The 23,981-nt window shown below is 37.4% G+C and overlaps 1 protein-coding gene across 1 annotated transcript in view; it reads left to right on the top strand.

Annotated features, from left to right (window-relative positions):
* Positions 1-18,184, top strand: part of CPS1 (carbamoyl-phosphate synthase 1) — a 116,478-nt gene extending 98,294 nt beyond the window's left edge. Inside the window, exons 31-38 of the mRNA XM_046644516.1 lie at positions 9-98; positions 1,421-1,591; positions 3,805-3,879; positions 6,514-6,612; positions 14,090-14,149; positions 14,785-14,897; positions 16,269-16,398; positions 17,120-18,184. Coding sequence (XP_046500472.1) covers positions 9-98; positions 1,421-1,591; positions 3,805-3,879; positions 6,514-6,612; positions 14,090-14,149; positions 14,785-14,897; positions 16,269-16,398; positions 17,120-17,218 — 837 coding nt within the window. The 3' untranslated portion in view covers positions 17,219-18,184. The remainder of the gene's footprint in view (positions 1-8; positions 99-1,420; positions 1,592-3,804; positions 3,880-6,513; positions 6,613-14,089; positions 14,150-14,784; positions 14,898-16,268; positions 16,399-17,119) is intronic.
* The last annotated feature ends 5,797 nt before the right edge of the window (positions 18,185-23,981 follow it).

The following is a 23,981-nucleotide window of genomic DNA, read 5'->3' as shown; positions in this document are numbered from 1 at the left end:
TGACCTAGGTGAAGGATGCTACTCGAAAGATTGCAAAGGCCTTTGCCATCTCTGGCCCATTCAACGTCCAGTTTCTTGTCAGAGGAAATGATGTCTTGGTAAGAAGTGCCAAGGTCTTTGAGAAGACACCACTGCTGTGTTAGGTCATGTTGGTTTGGGTGCCTCTGGTAATCTTCTCTGTAAACATCGCCACAGAGCCACTGAGACCTCTGCAGCTGGTCGTGCGCGTGTGTGGGATGTTGCAGAGCATATAATGCCTGCCTTGTGTGAAGGCACAGGCTCTTGGTGGCACTGATATGTCAGTCACAGCTTTGTAAAACACTCTGACCACTGGAAAGAAGATCACTGTTCTCCTTCTGCAGGATAATGCAGATGGGAACGGGAACTGTCATGAAGTGATCTGCATCTGTAGAGTAGCCACAAATGATGTGTGCTAAGGGCTGCTTTACTCCTTGCCCAGAGAAGAAGGCTTTGTGGATACTATTTAGCGGAAAAAAAAAAAAAGTTGAATCAACTGGGTTACCCTTAATTAATTTAGTCTATTTAATGTAACTAATCAGTAAGCAATGTTGATTCAGCAGCTACTATGCCAAGTCATATGGTGACTACAAAGATGTGTAAAGCACAATGTCTGCTCTCAAAGATTTTTTAGATAAGTATAATGTAAAGTAGATTATAATACAAGGGATACACAAATAAAATGGTATCGGAGTCACAGAACAGACAGAGCATTTCTGCTAGTGTGTGTGTGTGTGTGTACATGTGTGCATGAACATGTATTTGAGTGTGCTATGCCTGGTTTGAGGTGGGTCATAAAGACTTCAAGGTAGATTTTGATTTTGAGCTGGATCTTAGAGAATGGCTGGGATTTTGACAAATAGAAGGTGGAGAGGGCATTGCACATAGATAGAACATCTATGAGAAAATTCGGCACATTTTGGGAGATTGCGACTAGTTCAGTTTAACAAGATCATTTTTCTAGGGGAAAAGTGGAGGGTACATTGGAAAGTAAGGTTGGGGCCAGGGAGTGATACAAGAGAAGGTGGAGAGGTGTATTGAGGCAGAGAGTAGAAGGCCTTCAAGGGCTAGCCTTTAATCTGATGGTCAGTGGAAATCCAATCCAGGCTTCTCAGCAGGGATGTGGCATTATCCGAGCTCTGCATTAAAATAAATTTGTCAGCAATGGGTGAGGATGGAATTGTGGCAAGGAGGTGGAAGAAAGTCAGGGTTCAAAGATACTGACTGAAAGGAAACCAGTTAGCAAAAGTGCCAGCAGTGGGGAGAGAAGGGAGAGCCTGGAGGATCAAGAGCTGATCCCCAGGCAATGACAGCTGGACACCAAGTGGCAGGGAGGAAGGCAATATTGTTGTTCTTGGCTCTTACCATCCTTCTTTCCTCATGAATTTTGCACTCTCTCCAGGTGATTGAGTGCAACCTGAGAGCTTCTCGGTCCTTTCCCTTTGTTTCCAAAACACTTGGAGTAGATTTCATTGATGTGGCCACCAAGGTGATGATTGGAGAGAACATTGATGAAAAACCTCTTCCAACGTTGGAGCATCCCATAATTCCTGCTGACTATGTTGCAATTAAGGTAACATTTTCAACAATCTGTTAGTCATTTTGTAAATTCCAAGTAAATTAAAGGAATAATTTTTTGTCAAAAATAATCTTGATACTTTATGAACCTTCTAACTAAGGTGCTGGACTATGGGTTTATGTTCCCTTTGAATAATGAATGCAATTGTACCACAGGCAACTTTATACGAACTATTGTGCATTTCAAAAATACAAAAAAATATTTTAGACTTACCTGAGTTCAAAACTGTCTAGCTGATTAAATTATAAACTATATATACGCAACTGATGCATGGTGGTGCCAGTTTAGTAGGTAAGCAGAAATTCTGGACATATTTTGTTAGGATAGGGCTTGAATTATGCCTCTTTTGAATTGTGCCAAGACTTCAGGAATGCATGAATCTTGTAAAAGTTTGCTCTGTGGTGTTGGTTAAATTCTCGCTGCCACGGCTGCCTTTGCTTAGTTCCTATTTTCTTCAGTGGCTTGATTTTTCTGCTTGAAATGTTGAGACAGGAGTTGCTATTTACAGTCGTGCCGGGAGGGTGATGAAATTGATGGTAACTTTATATGAAGTGACCAGGAAAATTCAAGATTTGTTCACTAATTTCCAATATATATGTATGTCTCTAATAATACCTTAACAATAAAACCGTTTTGGTCCCCTAGCTGCCTCTATATGCCCATGCACAGAGCATTCATAGTTATGAACTTTAACTACTTCACTGGACAGGCATGAGGATTAGTGAGATATGATATATATATGCTTGAATTTTTTAGATGATGCACTTTTAGATGAAGCATTAATTTATAAATTAATTTATCTTGTGTGATAGACTCGTGGTATTTACATATTTTGGATGCCTTCAGAAGATTTTCCTTCCTATATGACTTCAAGCATAGTTGTGATACAGCTAAGACTCTGACCTCTGACTTTTACAGTGGAAGCTTTAAGTTGAAGCTATAAATCAAAAAATACTTATTAATCTTACTTCAGTTAATAATTTAGGATGCCTTGGGTTTTATACTGCACTGAGATGGAATGTCACTTTTTATGTTGGGGGAGGGTGGCATTTTATTGCTGGAGACTATGGCACGACATAAATTGTTAAAGATTTCAGTGGGAATATATATTTCATAGGAATTTTTTTGTTTGAGACCAACAAATAGGAAACCCTGAAACATATTTTTCTACTGGAGATTCTATATATGAATTCCAAGCTCATGTTTCTTTATTCATAGACACATGCAAGCATGGATGCGCATATGTGAAGGAATTTCCAACTAAAAACAATATTGATGGATAGATATGCATTTTTCAAAACTCACTGTATCTTCTAGTTTACTTATTTCCTAGTTATCATTGCATATGAATATTGACCTTTTTTTTCCAATCACTTGTTCATAGTCAATCTTAATATAGCCCAACGAGGTGGGGGGGATATCAACAGATGAGAGTGTAGAGAAATTGGATTGCAGTAATATACAATAACTTGACTAAGATGGCCCAGTGAAATGACCCCAGCTAGAATTCCCATGATAACTTAGAGGAATGCCAGAATCAAAGGAGAAATAGTCTAGACTAGATAAATGGATCTAGGCAAGAAATAAGAATTTGATTCTTAGTAAATTGCACTGATAAAATAAATGAGAAGAAAGCACTCCTATCTGTGTTCTAGTTCATATGAAAGTTCTGGGCAAAAGTGTTTCCAAGCAGAATGTTTATCAAAGATTTTTAAGAGGTGTCAACAACAGTTTAATGTCTCAGAAGTCAGTTTACAGACAGACATTTTTGGCAAGGTGGCTTGTTGCAAGTTCAAATGATCAGAACAAGAAGAGAAATGTTTCAAAAGCCTACCAAGAAAAAAAAAATGTGTTTGAACTCTGTATTTGGGGAGACCAATGCCCAGTAGACTTTGTTTGAAATCACTCCAATGAGAATATGTGTAGGCCAGATTAGAAACACTGGCCCAGACTGGTCACAGGGGCCCTATTTACAGAAATAACTTGTGATTATTTAACCCAAGTTTTTGGCCTAGAGCTCTAGAAATTCTTGGAACAGAGTTTTAAAGATATTTTTCAAGTCAGATGTTGAAACCAAAGAGACTTTTTACGTGTTCACCATAGTCTAAATGAATCCTATGAGAGATGATTCACTAAATATATTTATCTTCTTTTATTCCTTTTATACCTTTCTCTCACATATTTTTCCTCCCTGTTATTTCTGACAGGCTCCAATGTTTTCCTGGCCCCGGTTGAGGGATGCTGACCCCATTCTGCGATGTGAAATGGCTTCCACTGGAGAGGTAACTAGTTAATGATCCATGAACACTTTCATTAAATCTACTTTGAAATCTATGGTTTTATGATCTGACTATAGTAACATAAGTACGTTAGTAAGTAGTAAGGGGGACACAAATTTCTTCTGCTATTGGAGTAAGCCTGAAAGGGCTTAAGAATTTTGAACCGAAGAAAAATCTTTCACTTTTGTGGACCAGAGTCTAAATTCCCATTTCTATTTTAACATGTGAATATAATGCATGTGTCCCCAATTCATTTCCACATTACACATTGAGAATATGTTTCAAATATTTCTCTAGACGTCTAAGTAAATATCTTCTGGGTGATTCTTTTTATTTTAAGGTTCTCAGGTCCCTCTGCAACAGCACCTCCTCCTCGCCCCTCCTACTTGCTAATATGAAATTAGATCCTTGGATTTTTCTCAGCAATATGTAAAATGAATGTACAGCATTAGAAAGATCATGGACCTAAATATTGTAGAATCTGTAGATATATGCAAAATCCTAGAACCACTTTCAAAGCAATTTTCAACCTCCTGGGGACTATCTAAAAACTATAATGGGTCTGGCCACTGGATGTCCCTCTTCACTTGTGTTGGGCCTCTGTCAGCAGAAGGTTTCTTTAAGAATGTGAAATGTATTTCTTGTAGAGAGCTGTCAGATTCTAGAAAGTTCCCTGCATGTCAGTGCCAGGACATTTTATGAATCACCTAGCCCTTGACAGACTTACTAGATACAACCTTCAGATTCTCATCAGTGCACATCGAAGTGGCAACATCAGACTCTGAGGCATCATTGTTTCCTCTTGGTATTAAGGGAAACCTGAAAGGGAAAAATATTTAATTGCGGCAAATACATGATGCTTTATTTGGTTGCCTGGTTACAAGTAAGATCTGTGATGAGGAGCCAAGTGAGACAGAGAGGCAGGCAGTGAGGAATAAATGACTCTCTTGTTTGTATTTGGACCGATGCTTGCTTTCTCCGAGCCTCTTTGCTACTTCTTTTAGTTTAATAGGTGAGAAAACCTAACTTTAAAACAAGGGACCTACATTCTGTTTCTCAGCTGTTTAAGGAGACACTCTTTGGGTTCCTCTTGATCCCATGGCCACTCAGTAGCAGGGCTATTTTCAGTCAGTCCTGGTTTCAGCTCAGGGAGAGATCTGTTTTCCTTCACACTGTTTTCTTTAGTGTGGAAAATAGATTTTCAGTGCCAGTGTCCATTCTGCCTCCAGAAATAAATTATTGGAATTGTTGAAATATGAAAATATGAAAGAATTAGAAATTCAGCTCCCCCTTGTTGTCTGTGTTTCAGAAGTGTAGAGAGGGAATTCTTCCTCCATTATCAGAATAATATTTCCAAGTGTCACTAAGTGTGCTGTTACAAGGTCTATTTTATAACTGAAATCAGAATAATTCTAGCTTAGTGAAATCTCAACTCTGCTTCAAAGACAGATTTTCAGTTTCAAATCCCTTGTTGTGGGATTGAATAAAACTTTAGCTCCTGATCTAGGAAGGGGCGTTTTATTTTCCTGCTCATGGGGTGGGAATGTTAGTCTTAGTCTTTACTGGACTATCTGACTACTTTCTGTTTTTTGTAGAGAACTGCTGAAGCCTCTTACATGTGTTGTATCTGCACTTATGATGGGATTCCCTTGGTTCTTGCAGTAGAATTTGGGTCCCATTAACTTAGGTTGACATTATGTAAGTTAGGTGGCCAGTGTTTGACCAAAGAAAACGTTCACTGTGGAGTGAAAAGCAGCGTGTGCTGGCAGTCGACTGAAGGTCATATTCCTGAGAACGTTCCTTTCAGAGTAAGGGAGGCACTGGCTCAAAGAGTGAATTTAGCCTTTGGTGTTGTTTACTAGAACGGTGGTGCTGTACCTGTGCCCAATGACGATGTGCGTGGCAAAGTCTGCTCCCAGCATGCTCAAGTATGCCACTTATCTTCTAGTTATGGTGGCCATTAGATTTGTATTTATACTGTAGCACAATTACCCTAGATGAAGTTTCTGCATGTCCTAACATTATATGTTTGGAATTGTTTTTTACATACAGCTGTGGTATTCAGGATTAGTAAGAGGGTATTTTGGTTCATTTTATGAAAATGATAAAAAAAAAAACAAGCTCCTTTGAGATTCTCATGGATATATTGAATTTCTCAGAAGGCTTTCTCATAAGCTGTGTGAAATTACTCATAACCCATTGATCAGCAGTTGTGCATTTGTGCTACTGACCCATGAATTCATGCACTGCTGCATAGCATTCGTGACTTACACTGTTATTTAAACATTAAGTCATATTAACATTTGGTAACTCACCGCATTATGGACCAGAAGCTGTGATTTGTATCCAGATAACTCACAATAGAATCTAGTTATGTAGCTCCATGGAGTGTTGTTGGATGGAGAAAGAATTGCTTTTTCATTCATTATGCTTAATTAAAAACATAAGATACGTCTGCCCTAGCCAGCCTTTTAATCCCTGGATTCAGATTGCACGGTCTTTGGGCAACTCAATAAAATCTAGCAAATAGCAAAGGAGTCTATGAGTAAAGTGCTTTCCATTTCTATGTTTTTTGGTAAGAGCAGTTGACTATTATTTGCTTCCCTTTATTTTATTTTTTTCATTTGTTCTAAACAGGTGGCTTGCTTTGGTGAAGGTATTCATACAGCTTTCCTAAAAGCAATGCTTTCCACAGGATTTAAGATGCCCCAGAAAGGCATCCTGATTGGAATCCAGGTAAGTGGTGTGTGGTAGTGTGTACGCCTGTGGGCACATGCTGGGAGAGGCTGAGGGAAGGGACCTTGATTGTGTTAAAGAAGAGGGGTGATTTGTCTTAAATTCCATTAAAGAAAACAGCAATTTATAGAAAGAATGGACATTTGTTCTCTATATGTACCCCGATTTTTGTCTTTTCCATTGCAGTGGCCAATACAAATAAGTGAGTAAATTAAAAAACAGAAAGAGAAAGTCTCTAGTGAAGGAGTATTTGTTCTGAAAGGGATTTAGGGTTCCCTGAAAAAGAATGTCTTCTATTCCTTGGTTATGTCTTGTCTATGTGTAGCTCTCAGTTCTTCCTCCTTAGCCCCTGAACATGGGCTTTCTGTAAGGTTGGGTCTCGCTTCCTCGTTCTCTCTCTCTCTGCCTGTGTCTCTGTTTGTCTCCATCTCTTGACTTTCCCCTTTGCCAGCTCATCCACGTCTGCAGTGTTCACTGTCCTATCTGTAATGATCTCCTTTAAATCATCATCCTCAGCCGTCCTGTATTTCTAACAATCTGCTGGATATCTCTCTGCATGTCTCAAACCCAGCATGTCCCAAACTGAAGTCATGTTATCCCTTCCTGACCTCTGTTCCTTTCTTCCTTATATTGATTCATTTGCATTTCAATTTCTGCTATATGTCAAAGATTCAAAGTTGAAGAAGACAGGGCCATTACTTGAGAAATTTTCTTACCCTGATAGTCTGCAACTAATTGAAAGTTCTTGAAAGGCAGTAACTTGATGGGCCTAAGAAAGTCAGCGTATCCCACAGTATGCTGTGGAGGTTCTTGAAGTATTATTATTCAGTAAGCCTTCTAGGTCAAAGCAGGTGAAATAATTAAAAGTGAATATTGTCATACAAGGAAAAGGGCATAATTGGTTTATCATTGCAAGTCAAATGTAAATCTTAGGGCAAAATGGTAGCCAGGAAACTTGTATTACTCCTTGGAATAATTATTGCAAGAATGTACAAACTGTTCTGTTTATAAATTTTTTTTTTTTAAAGATTTTATTTTTTTCCTTTTTCTCCCCAAAGCCCCCCAGTACATAGTTGTATATTCTTCGTTGTGGGTCCTTCTAGTTGTGGCATGTGGGACGCTGCCTCAGCGTGGTCTGATGAGCAGTGCCATGTCCGCGCCCAGGATTCAAACGAACGAAACACTGGGCCGCCTGCAGCGGAGCGCGCGAACTTAACCACTCGGCCACGGGGCCAGCCCCCTGTTTATAAATTTTATGAAAAAAATACAAGATGCTTCCCAACTGGTCATTCACGTTCATTTGAGATTAGTCATTCTTGAATCCTATCAAAACAATAGATGCTCTTATATATCACCCCTGCTGTATTTTTAATAAGCTCAAACCCTGCATGGTTACACAAAAATCAATAAAAATATAATTAGAACAGTACCAGGTATTCTCAAGCCTGTGGGTGATTATTATAGATGCTATCTCATTAGGGTATCTTAATATCAGCAAATTAGGCTCTGGAGACTGGATGGGCAGTGGCTTTAGAGAAGTTTCTGCAAAGAGTAACTTGGGATTTTACTTCATAAAGGTACCAGAAGGGCAATGGTGAGCAGTTAGAACAGAGGCTAACAAGATGACTTGCAATTGCAGAGCTTAATGGCAGTTTAGAGACAGATCACACCATATGAGAGACTCATCATGTTATAAATAGATATTAAGTATTATTAAGCCACAAGTGTCAGAGTATTTGCCCAACTTCCACTTATGGCTTAAAGTTTAATGTGATACCTGGGGGCATTCAGAGGAGACCATGCCCTTATCCCCATCTTTACAACTAATCATAATAGTGCTAACATTTCAAAATACCAGTTTAAGAAGGCAGTGATGTATAAAATTGTGCCTTGTTTGGTTCCAGTGCTGCAGGGAGACGGGAAGCAAAAATTAATTTGATCTCTATGAAGTATTTGTGTGATTTTGGCATCGTTGAACAGAACTTTTGCTTTTAGGAAAAAAGGGTTCTATAGGGAAAAAAAGAGTTTTCTTAAAACAATGAGGCTCTGTCCATTGAAATTCTACCTTTAAATGTATTTTTTAAAAGAAATCAATGTTCTAGTAATTATATGAGTTATTGCAAAGAACTTTCTCCCTGTGACTAAGTACATAGTGTTAGGGATTTAAAAATATATGTATTTTAATTACACAGTTTAAAAAAAGTGTATTTAAAGACACATTTAATAAACTATTTACAGCTGTGGCAAAATTGGTCAGCAGATGTCTAAGCTTCCAGAATTGACAAGAATTATTTTCTGATCTACCTTATGTAGGAAGCAAGGAAAAGCTTCCATCCCCAACAGTTAATGTATAGTCTTTCCATTACTATATGGAGGAATTTCATTTATAGCGATTTTTAAAAATGTGTAGTCATAATTGTATTTGAATAATATAACAGAATATACTAGCTAGAGTGTTAAAAGCTATAAAACTCACTGGGCGTCTTCTTAGCTAGAATGGGACCAAATCTAATCTCAACTTTTTACCCAGCATTCATAGCAACTGTAGGTAAAGTAATTAGGGTTCCATATTTCAGGATACATTATATTTTTTTAAATCATTTTATTTAACATGATTCCACTTGGTCAGAAAAATTTATATAAACTCATTAGAATCTGTAATGTCAGAACTGAAAAGTACCTAAAATAGTACTGCTAATACAGTCATGTGTGGCTTAATGACAGGGACACGTTCTGAGAAATGTGTCCTTAAGTGATGTCATTGTTGTGTAATCAGAGAGCGTACTTACACAAACTTAGATGGTATAGCCAATACACACCTGGGCTATATGGTCCTAATCTCATGGGACTACTGTTGCATATGCAGTCCGTCATCTGAAACATTGTTATTTGGTGCATGACTGTATATAAATGGGAGTTAGGGCCAGTAAATAGAAGGGAAACCATTTAGTTGAGTGATGTAATGAAGTTCTAAGAAAGAAAGTCTAAAATTTCTTCTTGATTTCTTAAGATAGTCATTCATATCATATGATGCTGTGTAGAATTCACTCACAGAAGAGCAGTGATAGCCAGTGCTGTTGAGTTAATTTGCCTTCTTAGTCCTACATATATAAAATGGTCAATATCTACCCCATTTATTTGAGATAGAGCTCTTCTTTTCTCTTCATCTCCCCACCCTGACCCAGCTGCCTGCTATGAGTAGAAGAATTTAATGAAAATATCTTAAATCAGTTTTTCACAACTGGTTGTAAGAGAAAATTGAGGGAAAAGAGAAATATGGAGGAGAGGTAAAAGAGATTCTAAGCCAGGAAACATGTTTTCTTTTGTTGGTAGTTGAACACATATTTTAAATAGTAGTTGAGTAGTTACTAGCAAGTATTAGCCACTTCTCAATATTTAGTAAATAGAGTGTGTGTGCTCATGTGTGTGAGCATATGTGTGTGCTCATTGGTTATATTGTAGTCTTCCTAACTTTTTATTTCTCTTCTCTTTCCCATCCTACTCTTTTGCACACATACCCTCTGTTTCTGCCCTCTCAAAATTAAACCCTATGGGTCAAATTACCCGGGAAGTTTGAAATATTCATAATATTAACCTTGTGTAACTAGCACTTAGGAAAAAAAAAATCAAGACTTAGATTTCATCAAAGGATCCTTGTCAACTTAACTATTACATGCACTGTGTCTCTGCTTTCCATCGACATAGATCCTAATATAAGAAAGGTATAATGCAGGTTTATATGGCAACAAAGTCATCTATGATTTTCCTGCAATGTTTCCAGCTTCCTTTCATCCCATAGGATTTATTTTTAGTTGCTGTGAGTAGGCAGTCTGGCTCGTTGTGAACTTTTCTGGAAGATCTTTTAGCAATAAATGATTCACTCCAGAGTTGTTCAAGAGCCCTTACTGTTTTTCCCCTCTGATTGGGCTATTCAGTGACGCTTGTGGAGTGCTGAGCACCATCCTGATGTCTGCACTTCAGCATTGCTCAGAAACACAAAGCGAGCATTTTATTTGAAAAAGACAACTCCTAGTGACGTGAATAACCTTTTACCTTCAATACGGAATCATTAGGAACAACTATAGAGTTCTCAGTCCAGACATCCCCGTGGAGTCCACAAGCATCACACGATATTACCTTGGCTTTCTTTTCTGTAGCCAGAAGTTGGATTAATGTGAAAATGATAATTGGAGGAAATATATATTTTCTTCATTTTTAAAGGCCTTTCTTCCTTATAAACATTTTCTAGGAAATAAATCAGCTTGTACTTTTCACCTTTAGTAACAAACGGTTTCTTGCGCAGGTATTTTCAATCAGCTGTTGACTCTAGGGTTACTCAGATGCAAGCCGACAGCTGTAATTTCTTTTTGTAGAGAGGTTGTTTTATGTGTCACAAGTGTTCAGTACATGTTTGATAGAAGTTTATAATGTGGCTATGAAAGCCAACACCCCAGACCAGAGGCAGAGTGGTTCCCTGGCTGGGAACTGCCAATACTGTCATGTCAGATATTTATCTTTTCCACTTGGAGGACAGCACTGAAACAGTTCCATAATGAGCTTCCGACTAGTGTCTTCAGGTCTTCGACGACTTGCTGACTTATTTTACTTTAAAATGGCAAAGAAAAAAGTTAGATTCTTGTACTCCTTCTTCAACATTTTTCATTGTGACTTTGGCCAAGCTTAATGCATTTTTACCTCAAATTACAAAATGAGTGAAGGAGGTTCTTCCTATTCCCTATTTCCAAACTTAATTGTGCATCAGAATCACCTGGAGGGTTTGCTAAAACGCGGATTATGGGAATCCACTCCCAGAGTTCCTGATCCCGTCGATCTGGGATAGGGCCCAAATTTTATATTTTAAACAAAAATTCCCGGGTGATGCTGATTCCCCGGGGGACCACTTTTTGAGAACCGCTGTACTCGTGAAATGGTATTTTAGAAAACTGGTTCAACGTTATGTTCATATAGCCGTATATCATTGGTGAATTTTTGCTAGGAAAAATTTAAGAGACTGAGAACAGTTCGTTCAGTGCATGATTAAGGTACCAACTAGTCAGTAAGCATTTGCTGGACACCTTTATGTTGACCTTCTAATGTGCTTTGGTGCTTACTTAAGTCTGTTCTGTGTTTAGCAGAAGGTCACAATGTAATGTTCCATATTAGCGGGAGTTGACAAAATTCAGAAATTCATTTAGAATGTTTAATACACACTTGCTGAATTTCAAGGAGCCTTAAAACATGAAAAAACCTAAAATGCCATCTAATTCAGCCCCTTGCTTTCCAAGCAGAATCAAACTTGAACAATTGTCCTTTTCTTCTGCGTAATCTGTTCTCAAAGAGACTGCCACATACCTCATTAAATTGCCCTGATGTCACTGAGTTACTCTCTGATGTTTATACTTACTTTAGAAATTTTATTGTTCATGTCTAGCCATGAGCTTCTTGCATCCCAGTGCATTTCGTCTTGTTTGGTCCTAAGCAAGAATAGAAAGCTACTATCCTGGGCATGGTTACAATTTGTGTTCTAGAAGATTGTCATGAATAACCCCTGAGCCTGCCTTAGCTCAGATTCATCCAGTTGCATTTATCTTTTCTATTTGCCAATAGTTTCCTCTCATAAAACTGCAGTTCTGGAATTGAGAGGGCCAGAATCTGAAAGAATTTTATATTTGAACATAGTCTTTGGAGTCTTTTCCTAGGACTTAGATCTGTTCTCAGAAATCCTCTGCGAGTAAATATTAGGAGGTTTCATGGGCTGAGCATTATCAAAATTGTGCAAGGATCTTGATATGTTTTGTTATCACAATTCTTGGTTTCCCTTAAACTCTGCAATAAGGTAGTATCCATGATTTGTTTTTCAACCATTATTAATACAGTTTCTAAATAAATTACAAAACATTTACTAAAGTTACCACGTTATGTCATCTGTTTACAAACTTTTTACAAGATAAAACAGCCAAAATGTCCTCATTTAAAGCAAAATGGGCATGTTTTTACTTTGTATGATTTGGTATACTCTGTGTAGCTCAGTTACTCAGCTATTCATGTTAATGAGGTCAAGGTCAAGGGTTGATCTTTAGGTAGGCCACTTAGCTTTGTTTTCTTTCACCTTGACCACTGTCTTGCACATACTCGCTTTAGGGCACAGGAAGGGGGTATGTTCAGAACTGGGGACCCCTGATGGCAATGTGCAGGCATCCAGGGAAGCAGCACTCAGAAGCTAGATGGTCCAGCTTGGGCTCTAGGAAGGTCATAGTGATGGACTGTAAGAAAATATCTGAATAGTGAAATGGAACATTAGGAAAGCCTGTCCAAAAATAAAATATGTGTAAGGAGGAAGCTGGTTTGTGTTGTAAGTGTGACAGCCAGTAGAGGAACCCTGGCTTGGAAACTAGGGTACAGGGGCAGGAATCTAGTCTCTGGCAACGTATGGCATTGCCTTTTATGATGATATGAGGGAATACCATATTGCATAAGACTAAATCAAGAGCATGCATATCTAGAAAGTAAATTTTGTAATTTGAGGTGAAGATATTAACTTTGGGCAAATATTAAAAATTAATATTTAATGAGAACTATAGAATGGGCTAGTAACTATGTTAACTTATTATTCTAACACTTAAGTAGTGCTTTCTTATAAATTAGCTCTTTGAATACTCACAACAGACCTAGGATGTGGATACTGTTACTATTCCTATCTAATAGAGGAGAGTGCATAATAGAGAGGTTAAGTAAGTTGCTCAAGGTCACACAGTTAATTGTGGAGCCCCAAGAAGTACATATACTATTATCCTTATTGCTCTTTTAAAAATGAAGAAATGGAGGCTCAAAGACACTGTCTTTTCTAGGCACACGCTACTAGTGGATGGTAAAGCAAGGATTTGAAATACAGCTTGGTGACTCCAGAGCACATTCTTTCAACTACAACCTTTCATTGCCTTAGGGTAAATGCAAAATTGAGTTCCAAATGATTGATTTATTTCAGGGAGCTGTGCGTGAGCTACTAGGACAGTGCCTACATAGCAAAGGCCAGTGCAGAGTTACACCTGAGCAATTACAGCAGGTTGAACAGGCAAAACATCCAGCAAGGCTGACATGGTGTTGAGTCCTAACCTAGGTATCTTTAAATTCTCCTTGACCAGGAAAAGGACCCATGCAGATCTGGGTGCTCTGAATCTACAGACAGAGACTAAGTGGATTAAATAGGGAGTGAGGGCATTTGAGGACACGGGGAAAAGCAAAACAGTAGAGAGCAAGATAATGTGGATGGAATTTCATCTATATTGGAAAATAGCTAAGAACTCATACTCACTATAGGAAGATAAAAGGACAAAACTTGTCGTATTTGAATATCAAGCCCCCTGGCAACATATGGCATTGCCTTTTATGATGATTTGAGAAAATACCATATTGCATAAGACTAAATAATGAGTGTGTATATCTAGAAAGTGAATTTTGTTAATTCCTTTAATTTCAGCAATCATTCCGTCCAAGATTCCTTGGTGTGGCTGAGCAATTACACAATGAAGGTTTCAAGGTAGGTTATATTAATCTTTTTTCCAAGTTGTTTTCTGTCAGCATTGAAATCTATCCATAAGGAGAGTATTGAAGAATCTTAGAGAATGAAATAGCTCAAATATATACTTTCAACCTGAAAGGTACAACTAACTTGATAATTTCAAAACTTCAATGAATAAAATAATGTGAAAGACTAGTTTTAAGTTATAGTAAAATTACCACAAACTCATACAATTTGCCAGGTAAAAACTTAGTTTAGCTTCTACAGAATTTGGACAAAGTTACAATGCATTTCTATATATTTTCCCTTTTTTCTTTCCCTGTTTCCATAGGAGGTCATAGTTTCCAGTTGTCACAGTTAGACACAAAACTTCTTTGAAATGAATACCTCCATACAAAGGCTGGTTCCGTAAAACAAAATTATTCCCAAGGCTCAGGGTGGGCCCATGGTCATGGTCTTTGTTGACCTGATAACGATGAATTCTCAGCCATGAATAGTTCTTCATTTTTCCTCCTCTACTAAACCAGTTATAATTGAGGTTATTAAATTCTTCTACTTTATGTTTTAAATAAGATGCATATCTCAGTAGGCTTCTCTGCTCCAAGAAGGCCTTCCCTGTGATGCAGTAACTGACTTATCCGTTTTAAATGCAGCTCTTTGCTACGGAAGCCACGTCAGACTGGCTCAATGCCAACAATGTCCCTGCCACCCCAGTGGCATGGCCGTCTCAGGAAGGACAGAATCCCAGCCTCTCTTCCATCAGAAAGTAAGAACTGGGCAGACTTTTTTCTGACTTAACAAAATAGTTAGAGGGTTATCCCTGGGAACTAGTATGATATGAATACTTTACCTTAACCTACTGAAGTTTTCTAAAAGTCTTCTTAGTCAACTAATTTAAAGTGAGTAAATTTGTGGATGATAGTGAAGCTTCATTCTTGTGAACTTTGCTATTACAATAGAACACACAATGCCATATACGTACATGGTGATATGTCATGTCTTTCAAAGTATTTCCTAGTAAGAGTGCTTTCCTTGATGGACACCAAGGTAGTGATGAGAATCATGGGCATGAAGAACATAATGCAGCTCTTTATATTTCATATCAAACTAATATTGTGTATACTACATGTATATATCAAGTATAAGATTGACCACCTGCATTTCACTGAGGTTGTGCATTAATGAATGAGTCCATTTATTGAGCGCTTGCTACAAGCAGGAGACTATGGTAAGTGCTATGATAATGTCATCCTTTGAATTATCTAATTTTCCATCCTTCGATCAGGTTGGCTACTATGTCTTAGGCTATATCATCATTAGATTTTGTCGTACATATTGTTTCAGCATACTATGTGGGCCTTCAGGAACATCATGACATCAATACTTACAGAACTATGTGGCATGGGTACATAGGAGATAATTCTTGGTTGCTCCAGGATATTATAGCCTATTATATGGCTGAGCCCTACCAAATTCTATGCAATATACTATTTGTTAAGGTTCTTCAGAAGGTAACCTATAAATCATGATCAAATTAATAAAAGAAAGGCAAATTATTCAGACCTTAGTAGACTTCCAATGATGCTATAAGCCCTTACTTGGGGCTTTGTAAAACAGTAATTAGTGCTGCTTCATGCTTTTGACATTTAAATGTCTCCAAGAGTTTGTAGCAGCCCAGCAACAGAATGAGAAATGGTTTAATTCAAAATCAAGTGACCTGCACTCTCATACCAGCTGAAGGCACTGGGAAGCAGGCAGTGAAGTAAAGTTAATCTGGGAGGGGGAGTGTGGAGATGGAATGGCCTTCAATGCTGGGGGAATCACTTCCTTGTAAAATAAGTAAATATCTATCAAAATATCAATTCTTACTATGGCTAGAATTTTAAAGAGAAAACAAACCTTTCTATTCAATGTTAGACTTTCACCAGAATTCTTTCAAGAACACAATAAAAAAATTATACCCCAAATGAGTATAATTTGAACATCTACTTAGGAACAGAGGAGGCAGGTGGCAGTCAGCTCAGTATGGTATCGACTTGAATGGTTAAGAGAGTAATTTACGTTAGTATTTTAAAAACTAATTATAAATTATACATTGTCATCTGCAAGCTTTTGTTTATTTTGCTTATTCTTCCAGATTGATTAGAGATGGCAGTATTGACCTGGTGATTAACCTCCCCAATAACAACACTAAGTTTGTCCACGATAATTATGTGATTCGGAGGACAGCTGTTGACAGCGGAATTGCTCTCCTCACTAATTTCCAAGTATGTTCTTTTCCTCAAATATAGCCTGCATGAGAGTTGTTATTTCTGTGCCTCCCTTAAAAGTGTTCATCAATATATGCACATCTCTCTTCTCCCCTTCTTGTCACGTTCAGAATGGAGAAGAATTTCTAAATAGAGTCTAAAATAATGGTGTGTTTATGGTAGGTCACGGTCTGAGACAGTTGGTGATCAAGTAATTGAGATAATCAAAAGCCGAGGATAGCCATGGCTCTCTCGTCACCCGTACAATTATCCTTGAAATAAAAAGTGTGGTGTGGCATGGAATAGAGATACAAACTTTTATTCCATTGTTTCTAAATGAAAGGCCCCACATAAAAGCAACAGGTTAATGATAATTGAAGATCCAGATATAGTGCGAGGACTTGTAGAATTCACAGAAAATGATCACTGAGTGTGTTCACTTCTACTTGGACATGACCCACCAAATTTATCAGAGGGAAAGAACTGTCTTTTGAGACTCAGCTTTCTGCCCATCATACTTTTTCTCTTCATCAGTTTTAATCCCTGTGGGGGAAAATAAGCTTATTCATGATGAAGTCTGAGATATAGGAGAAAGTCCACATTAAATAAAAATTTTTGTGTCTTTTATCCCATGCCCTTTTGAAAACTGGGAGCAGAAACTGACTTTTCACTCCTGCTTCATTAAACATTCACTTTCATGTCATGTAGGTTGCTAAAATTCCTACCCTTATATTTTCAGGTGACCAAACTTTTTGCTGAAGCTGTGAAGAAATCTCGCAATGTGGACTCCAAGAGTCTTTTCCACTACAGGCAGTACAATGCTGGAAAAGCGGCATAGGGAAATCGACACCCCAGCTCCATTCTTCAATCAATTGAAACCACGTTTTATCTAAAGGAACTGATTCCCAACTTTCTTTCCGAGACATGAATATTGATACCAAACTTTATTTCAGTTTACTTAGTCATCCCTTAATATTCTTTTCTTTCACAGTTAAATTGTTGTCAGTCACTTTTTAGAAACTTAAGTAACGTGTTCTTCGTGAGCATTCCTCCATTTACTAATGCCTTATTTTCGGTGGGCTAAGCTTACCTACATGCTTATTTGCAGCTAACATTTTGTGGTGCTGATTAACAATGATCAAGGTAGAAAAAGTTGCTGCTTTATCTTCTGAACTCTTTCTCTATATACTTTACTGACATTACTGTTGTTGTTCTTAAGTAAAATCTGCCACACTCAGGACGCTTTAACAAGGCAGAATACTACAAAAATTTCTTAAAATGAAACACGGATTTCATTTGTGAACCCCTCCATTGTGATGTTGGTGTATTACTTCTTTTCAGTGATAATTCTATCTGGCTCATCCAGGAATATCATTGTTTCTTCCCTCCGAAGTAAATTTGAGAAGTGTGACACAGGTCTTAAAGAATGGATTTCTTTAAAGGACACTGGTTTGCAGTTTTATGTTTTGGAGTATGTCAGCAAATAGAAGATACTACTGAGTTGGTTTTGTTCTTCTTTTTCTTTGGATTTTAATCTGAGCCAAGTGAAATTTTCGGATTTATGCCCTCCCCTCCCCCAGCTTTGGAATAACTTGGAAGTTACGGTCTCCCTTCAGATCAGGGATTCTTCGATGTACTGAGTCCCACACTGCACTGTGAGTCCCAAATGTTTTAAGTACAAGGTCCGCATTCCTTCTGCATATGAGAAAAGTCCTTCCTACAGGGCAGCCTTTGTTGCTTTTAAACTTTTTGTGTTATTACAAGTGCTCTAATGGTGAACTTTTAAATAAAATACTAAGAGGCAGTACAGTTGCATTCTTGCATTTATTTATTTTTTTTACATTGATATACAAAGTCAGTTCACTTCTCTGATGAAACAGGGTTTTGGTCCAGGATTATGCCACTTTTTCTTTTTCTATACAAACCCATATAGGTTATGAGAAAATTGATATTAACAATAATGAAGCCAAGGCTGTTACACTTTTTTTTGTCCCCTCTTGTTCATAAGTCTCATTAAAAAGATTTATTATATGGTTATGTGGTTATATACCACCTTTGATCTGGATCCTTTCAAATATATAGCTACAACCACATACTGACTAGAGATTTCCACACATATATAATAAAGTAAACTTTTAAACAAATATCTTGCATAACACAGAAAAAAGTACTTGAACCCAATCACAGGCTGTTCCATGTTGCCTGATGGAGATAGTGCCAATAGCCATGGTGACACCATATCCCAGAAATACCACTGAAGTGTGGCTTTGTGAAGATCCTAAGATAATGATGATGTAACAGCTTTTATCCCTTCTCTCTCACACCGTAATCAAGGGATTACCACTTGCCATAGATCTACATGGAGGCTTTTTAAATTAATTTTCTCCTTCTGTCCTCCTTGTTACCACTATTGTTGAGACCTTTATTACTTCTTCCCCGTAATGTTATAATAATGTACTCTCTGACCATCTGTTCATTCACCTGAAAATATTTAATGAGTTTCTGCAATGTTTGGTGTAGGATATACCATGATCCCTCCTGCTCCTATTATTCTAGTATTTTTCTGATATTATGCTACTTATCACCATCACACTACCAGCATCACCATAATAACTAACATTAGGAGCACCTGCTTTCTTCAGTACCATACATTAAATGAGTTAGCTCATTTAATCTTCAAAATATCCCTATGAGTAGGTGCTGTCATCTCCATATAATAAACTGAGGCATACAGAAGTTAAGTGACATGCCTAAGGTCACACAAAATGTAGTCTCATTTTTTTATATCTTCTAATGAAGACAGTCATGTAAAAGTCATTTCTAACAGCACTTAACTTGCCTGCAGAGCTTAAGGAAAGGCTTTTCTGGAGAGAGAGCTTGATGTGTTGTCTTAAACACTGTGTCATAGGTCCCCAGGTAGACTAGAGGATAAGGGCATTCATTTGAGGAAATTACAAGTAGTTTGATATGACTGGAGCACAGGGTATTTTTGGAGAGAAAGGGCTATGGACAGAAGTTGAGACTGGATTCTTAGTTGTGCATGTTTAAACCACATTGAGGTTTTAAAACTTTCAATTGGGGAGTAATATTGGACTTAAGAAAATTGTAAAAAGAAAAATAGTACACTCTTTACCCAGATTTACCTATTGGTAATATTTTACCCCATTTGATTTATTATTGCTTGCTCTATCTATTATCTATCTAACAACTATCTATCTATCTATCCTTCATCATCATCATCATCATCTTTCTATCATCTATCATCCATCCATCTATCTATCTCTCTATCTAAACACACACATACACACACATAGAGGAAAAATATACTTTTACCAAAAGTAAGCAGGCTGCTAATGACCAATTTAGAAATGTGACTCATAGTTTGAAACAGAATTGCTTGCTGAAAGCACCAAAATTTTGAAGCAGTGGTTCAGTTTTATATTGTGGGAATTTAATAAAGGTTCTCAATTTTCATATTAATTTGAACAGGTTATTTGTGAAAATACAGCAAAATGAGAAGAGTAATAATAATTAATCAAACAGCATTGTTTCTAAATAAACTCTATATTTTCGTTTATGAAATAAAGGGTCTTTGGAAAACAGAAGACACGATACACTCTCTCCATGGTGCTGAAAATGGAATTATGTCAATTTTTGTTTTGTTACCTGTTTTCTAATGTTCCAAACTATAAGAAGACTTAAACACAAACAAATAATGCATTCAAGAGCTGTGGTTGGAGGAGGGAAATGTAAGAAAATGGAAGGAGATTTGTGTTCAGATTGGCAAAGCTTTGCCCTTTTGGGACATTTTTATTCTTTCACATAAACAGGTTAACACATTTTTAAACGTCTGAATCTGTTATACATTGCAAGTGCAGACAACATAGGGGCTATGTCTGTAGAGCTGAACAGTAAGTCAAAGTAACTTTTTCCACACTGAGAATTTAATAGCATGCGAGGAGGACCGGCTCGCCTGGGTGGGGTGGAAAGGAGCTCAGCCAGCTTGTGAAATGAAGAAGAGGAATAAAGAATGATGTATTTATAGATTTAGGATTTTATGGCTTTGGAAAGGTAAGGAGAACATTTTAACTATACTCCTGTCAAACTTTCCTCTTAGACAGCATTCCTACCGAAAACTTTTACAAACAGCTCAACATTCATTTATCTCAACAGCTGCAGGTACTTGAACCTCAGCTTCTACAGTGTCCACAGCCTCTTGAACAATGAAAGTGGAAATTATCAGAGAAACAAACCATGGCTGAATGCAGTTAAGTGCTCTGTAATTACACACCAGCGTTACCATTTGGCTGCTGGTGCAGCCCCCCCACAGGCACAGGTGCCATAAACGCTCACACACACCCGATCAAACCCACAAAGACCTTTCATTACACATAATTTGAGACACCCTTAACTTGAAAAAGACTCACTCAACTTTCTTTTTCTTCTTTCTCTTACCGTATCTTTTCCCTTTGTTCTCATATATAAAAATTCTATTCTTCCTAATGAAATTACTGTGCTATTTTATGAGAAGCTGTTGCAATTGGTGAGTGTGAAGGTAATGTGGCAGGAGGAAGAACCTCTATCCTCCTCCTGAGCAGCTCTCTGGGTTTTGTGAAAAATTGGTGATAATTGTCCCTACTTCTTATCTTGTGCATAATGTAGGGTGTAAGGGTTCAAGAAAGAGAGTTTAAGTACCCACAGCTGTTGAGATCAATGCACTAATAGAAAAAAACTTCAGCAAGTCAAAATTAGTGCCATTTGTGCATGCTTCCTGTTGTTTAAAGATCATTTTTTGAGTCTTTACAACTTTCATTTTATAAAAGACTTGTATCCACAAAGAAAACTATTGATTGTTGACCAAAACAAAAAATTGGCTTTTCTGGCAGCAGTAAAGGTCCGCTTTCTCTCTCCCGAAACTATCAGTCTGCTAATTATTTTTTTAAGGTGTTCCCTAGAAGAAACACACAAACCACAGAGAAGTGCATTTGTTCATCAAAGGAAGCAATGCCAGTAGTATCACAAAAATGTCAAAGGTGCTTGTGTGCCCAAATCACAATTTCCCACACAAAGCTTAGTGCTGTTCGCAGCCATGATGAAGACAAAGTATCAACATGTGAAAGAAGAGAATCCAACAAGCTCAAAAAGTGTTGTTAAAGGAGAGAAATAACTGGAAAAAATGTATGTATTTTATTAATAAAGGTACATTCTAATAGCCAGTGTCTAGATGACTATATTTTTCTTTCTGAAATTTAAGGGCATTCAGGAATCTCTTTTATAGCCTCTCTTCTTTGTACCTATGCAAGATCCTGAAGGATGAAATATTAAAAGGCTTTGAGGTCTTTAGCATAACAGAAATATTCTGCTAAATGTTTTCGATGGCTCTTTACAAATTTCCACATAGAATGGTGCAAATGAAATTTATGTGGAATAACTTAATTAGACTGTAACATTTATTTTAATCTTTCCATTCAAGAGGATTTACATATTTATCCTTTTTAAAAATGTTTCTAATTAAATTGAGGACATAATGTCATATCATTTGCCAGGTTTGATATACTTTCTTTCCCATTCATAATTAAAACATATAGGGAACTGCAGGGGAAAAATGGTGTTGTTGCAGTTAAAATGTGAGTGAGTAGGAATTTCTAAACATTTTTAAAACCATGGGGCATAAGTATTTGATGTAAATTAGGCTCATACTTTATTCACTGTATCAATACAATTAGGCAACTTTGAATTGACTTTCCCAACATTGGGGGCCTCCAGAGAAAAAAAATCACCCTGTGCTAAATCTATCTTTACCTGCCTTGCCGTACTGTGTGAAGTCCTGTTTACCTCAGAAGTTACTAACTCTACTGCCTGGTTCTGTTGAAATCCATTGATCTGTGGACCCCAGGGACTTCTGATTGCAAACAGATGGTACTTTGTAGACTGACTCATCAGAGAATGATCCCTGGCTCACCTTATTTGAGTTTTGCCATGCTAATCTCTCTGGAAGGCTGATTCCAAATTGACATTCTCAGAAGGCCATGAAGCACACAGGTTCTTTGGTTACTGTACTTGTACTAACGTCCATATGATGGGATTGGTTTTAACCAATGATTGTTTTCATTGATCCGTTGAGGTTGATCCATATAAATAATTCCAGATCATCTCAGCATCCCTTTTCATCAAGCTAAAACCTAGAGCTGTGAACCAATCAGGAGTTTCTGGTACTTATACAGGTCTATGAGAGGGACATATTCCCCTTATTGATTGTTGTATTCCCCAAATCTAAATGATAGTAGGTGTTCAAAACCATTGAAACCACGAAATTTTGATTCTAAAAAATGACTGTTCTGAGAAGTGTTTGATCAGAATGGTGACATTCTGTCCTCTCTTTTAATTACAGGTTTCTATCTCCTCTCTTGGCCACAGGGAACTTGATCCAGTTTACATTGGGTCTCCTGTCTTAATTTCACTCTTCACATCTTTAGGAGGCAGGAGCAGTTTGTAAAGGACACACAGATAAACATTAATTTTCATAAATCTTCAATCTACTTTCTCTTCAAAACTAGCATAGATCAATAGAATTATCTTCAATCTTAGTTATTGTTTCAGTAATGTTATGAATGCTTGTGTATATCTCCTTGACCATGATATTAAATAAGGATGTATTTATAGACCTCTGGAAGTTATATTTTATCTATACCTTCATTTTATTTTTTTCTCCGTTGTAGTTTTCTCATGGCCATTTACCATTCTTCTGACTGCTTTTTAATTTCTTATCATAGAATATTTCACACAGAATATTCATGCAAATCTGTTTTTTGTAGAAAATAGACAATTTAATTTAGAATTATGTAGTTTCTTGTCTATAATATCTCTGTATCACTTTTCTTTAGCCTTGTTGTGTCTTTATTCATTTTGTGAACTTTATTCATTAATTTCACAAATATTTATTGAGTAGCTACTTTAAGATAGAGAAGTTTTGGATTTAAAAAGCTTATAGTTCAGTGGTGAATGCAGAGTTAAAAATAAAACTATTATAATAGAACTTGGTTAATGCTGTGTGAGGGAAGTTTAGGGGCTATATGAATGCATGCTGGGGCAGATCAGGGCAGGCTTCCATAAGATGAAACCCAAGGGCAAAGTAAGAATTTGCCAGGTGAAGAAGTGTGGTGTGTTCTGTAGGGTGTATGTGCAGTGGAAAAAGTGTTCATGAAGACCCTGGAGCAAGGGAAACACACTGTGCTTGAAGAATTGGAGGAAGCTGAGTGTGATGGGAGCACTGAGCATGCAGGGTTGATGGTGAGGCTGGAGAAGAAGCACACCAAATCATAAGAGCCCTGGAAGCCATGTTAAGGAGTGTGAACACTTCGCTAAGGATAACAGAAAGCTGTTGAAATGTTTTAAGATAGAAGGTGACATAATTACTTTTGCATTTTGGGAAATCCCACCTTGACTAAAGAATGGAGAATAGATTGAATGAATGAGGATTGGACACAGAGAGGCTAGCTGGAGGCTAATCATTACAAAGATCCAGGACAGAGAGAGTCACTTGGACTAGAGTAGGAAAGAGAAACCAATCTGAAGAATAATGTGGAGCCTGGGCAAACAGG

Source organism: Equus quagga, chromosome 17, assembly GCF_021613505.1.
Source record: "Equus quagga isolate Etosha38 chromosome 17, UCLA_HA_Equagga_1.0, whole genome shotgun sequence".
NCBI lineage: Eukaryota > Metazoa > Chordata > Mammalia > Perissodactyla > Equidae > Equus > Equus quagga.
Note: the sequence above shows the minus strand (reverse complement) of the source record. Positions and strands in the feature narration are given on the sequence as shown.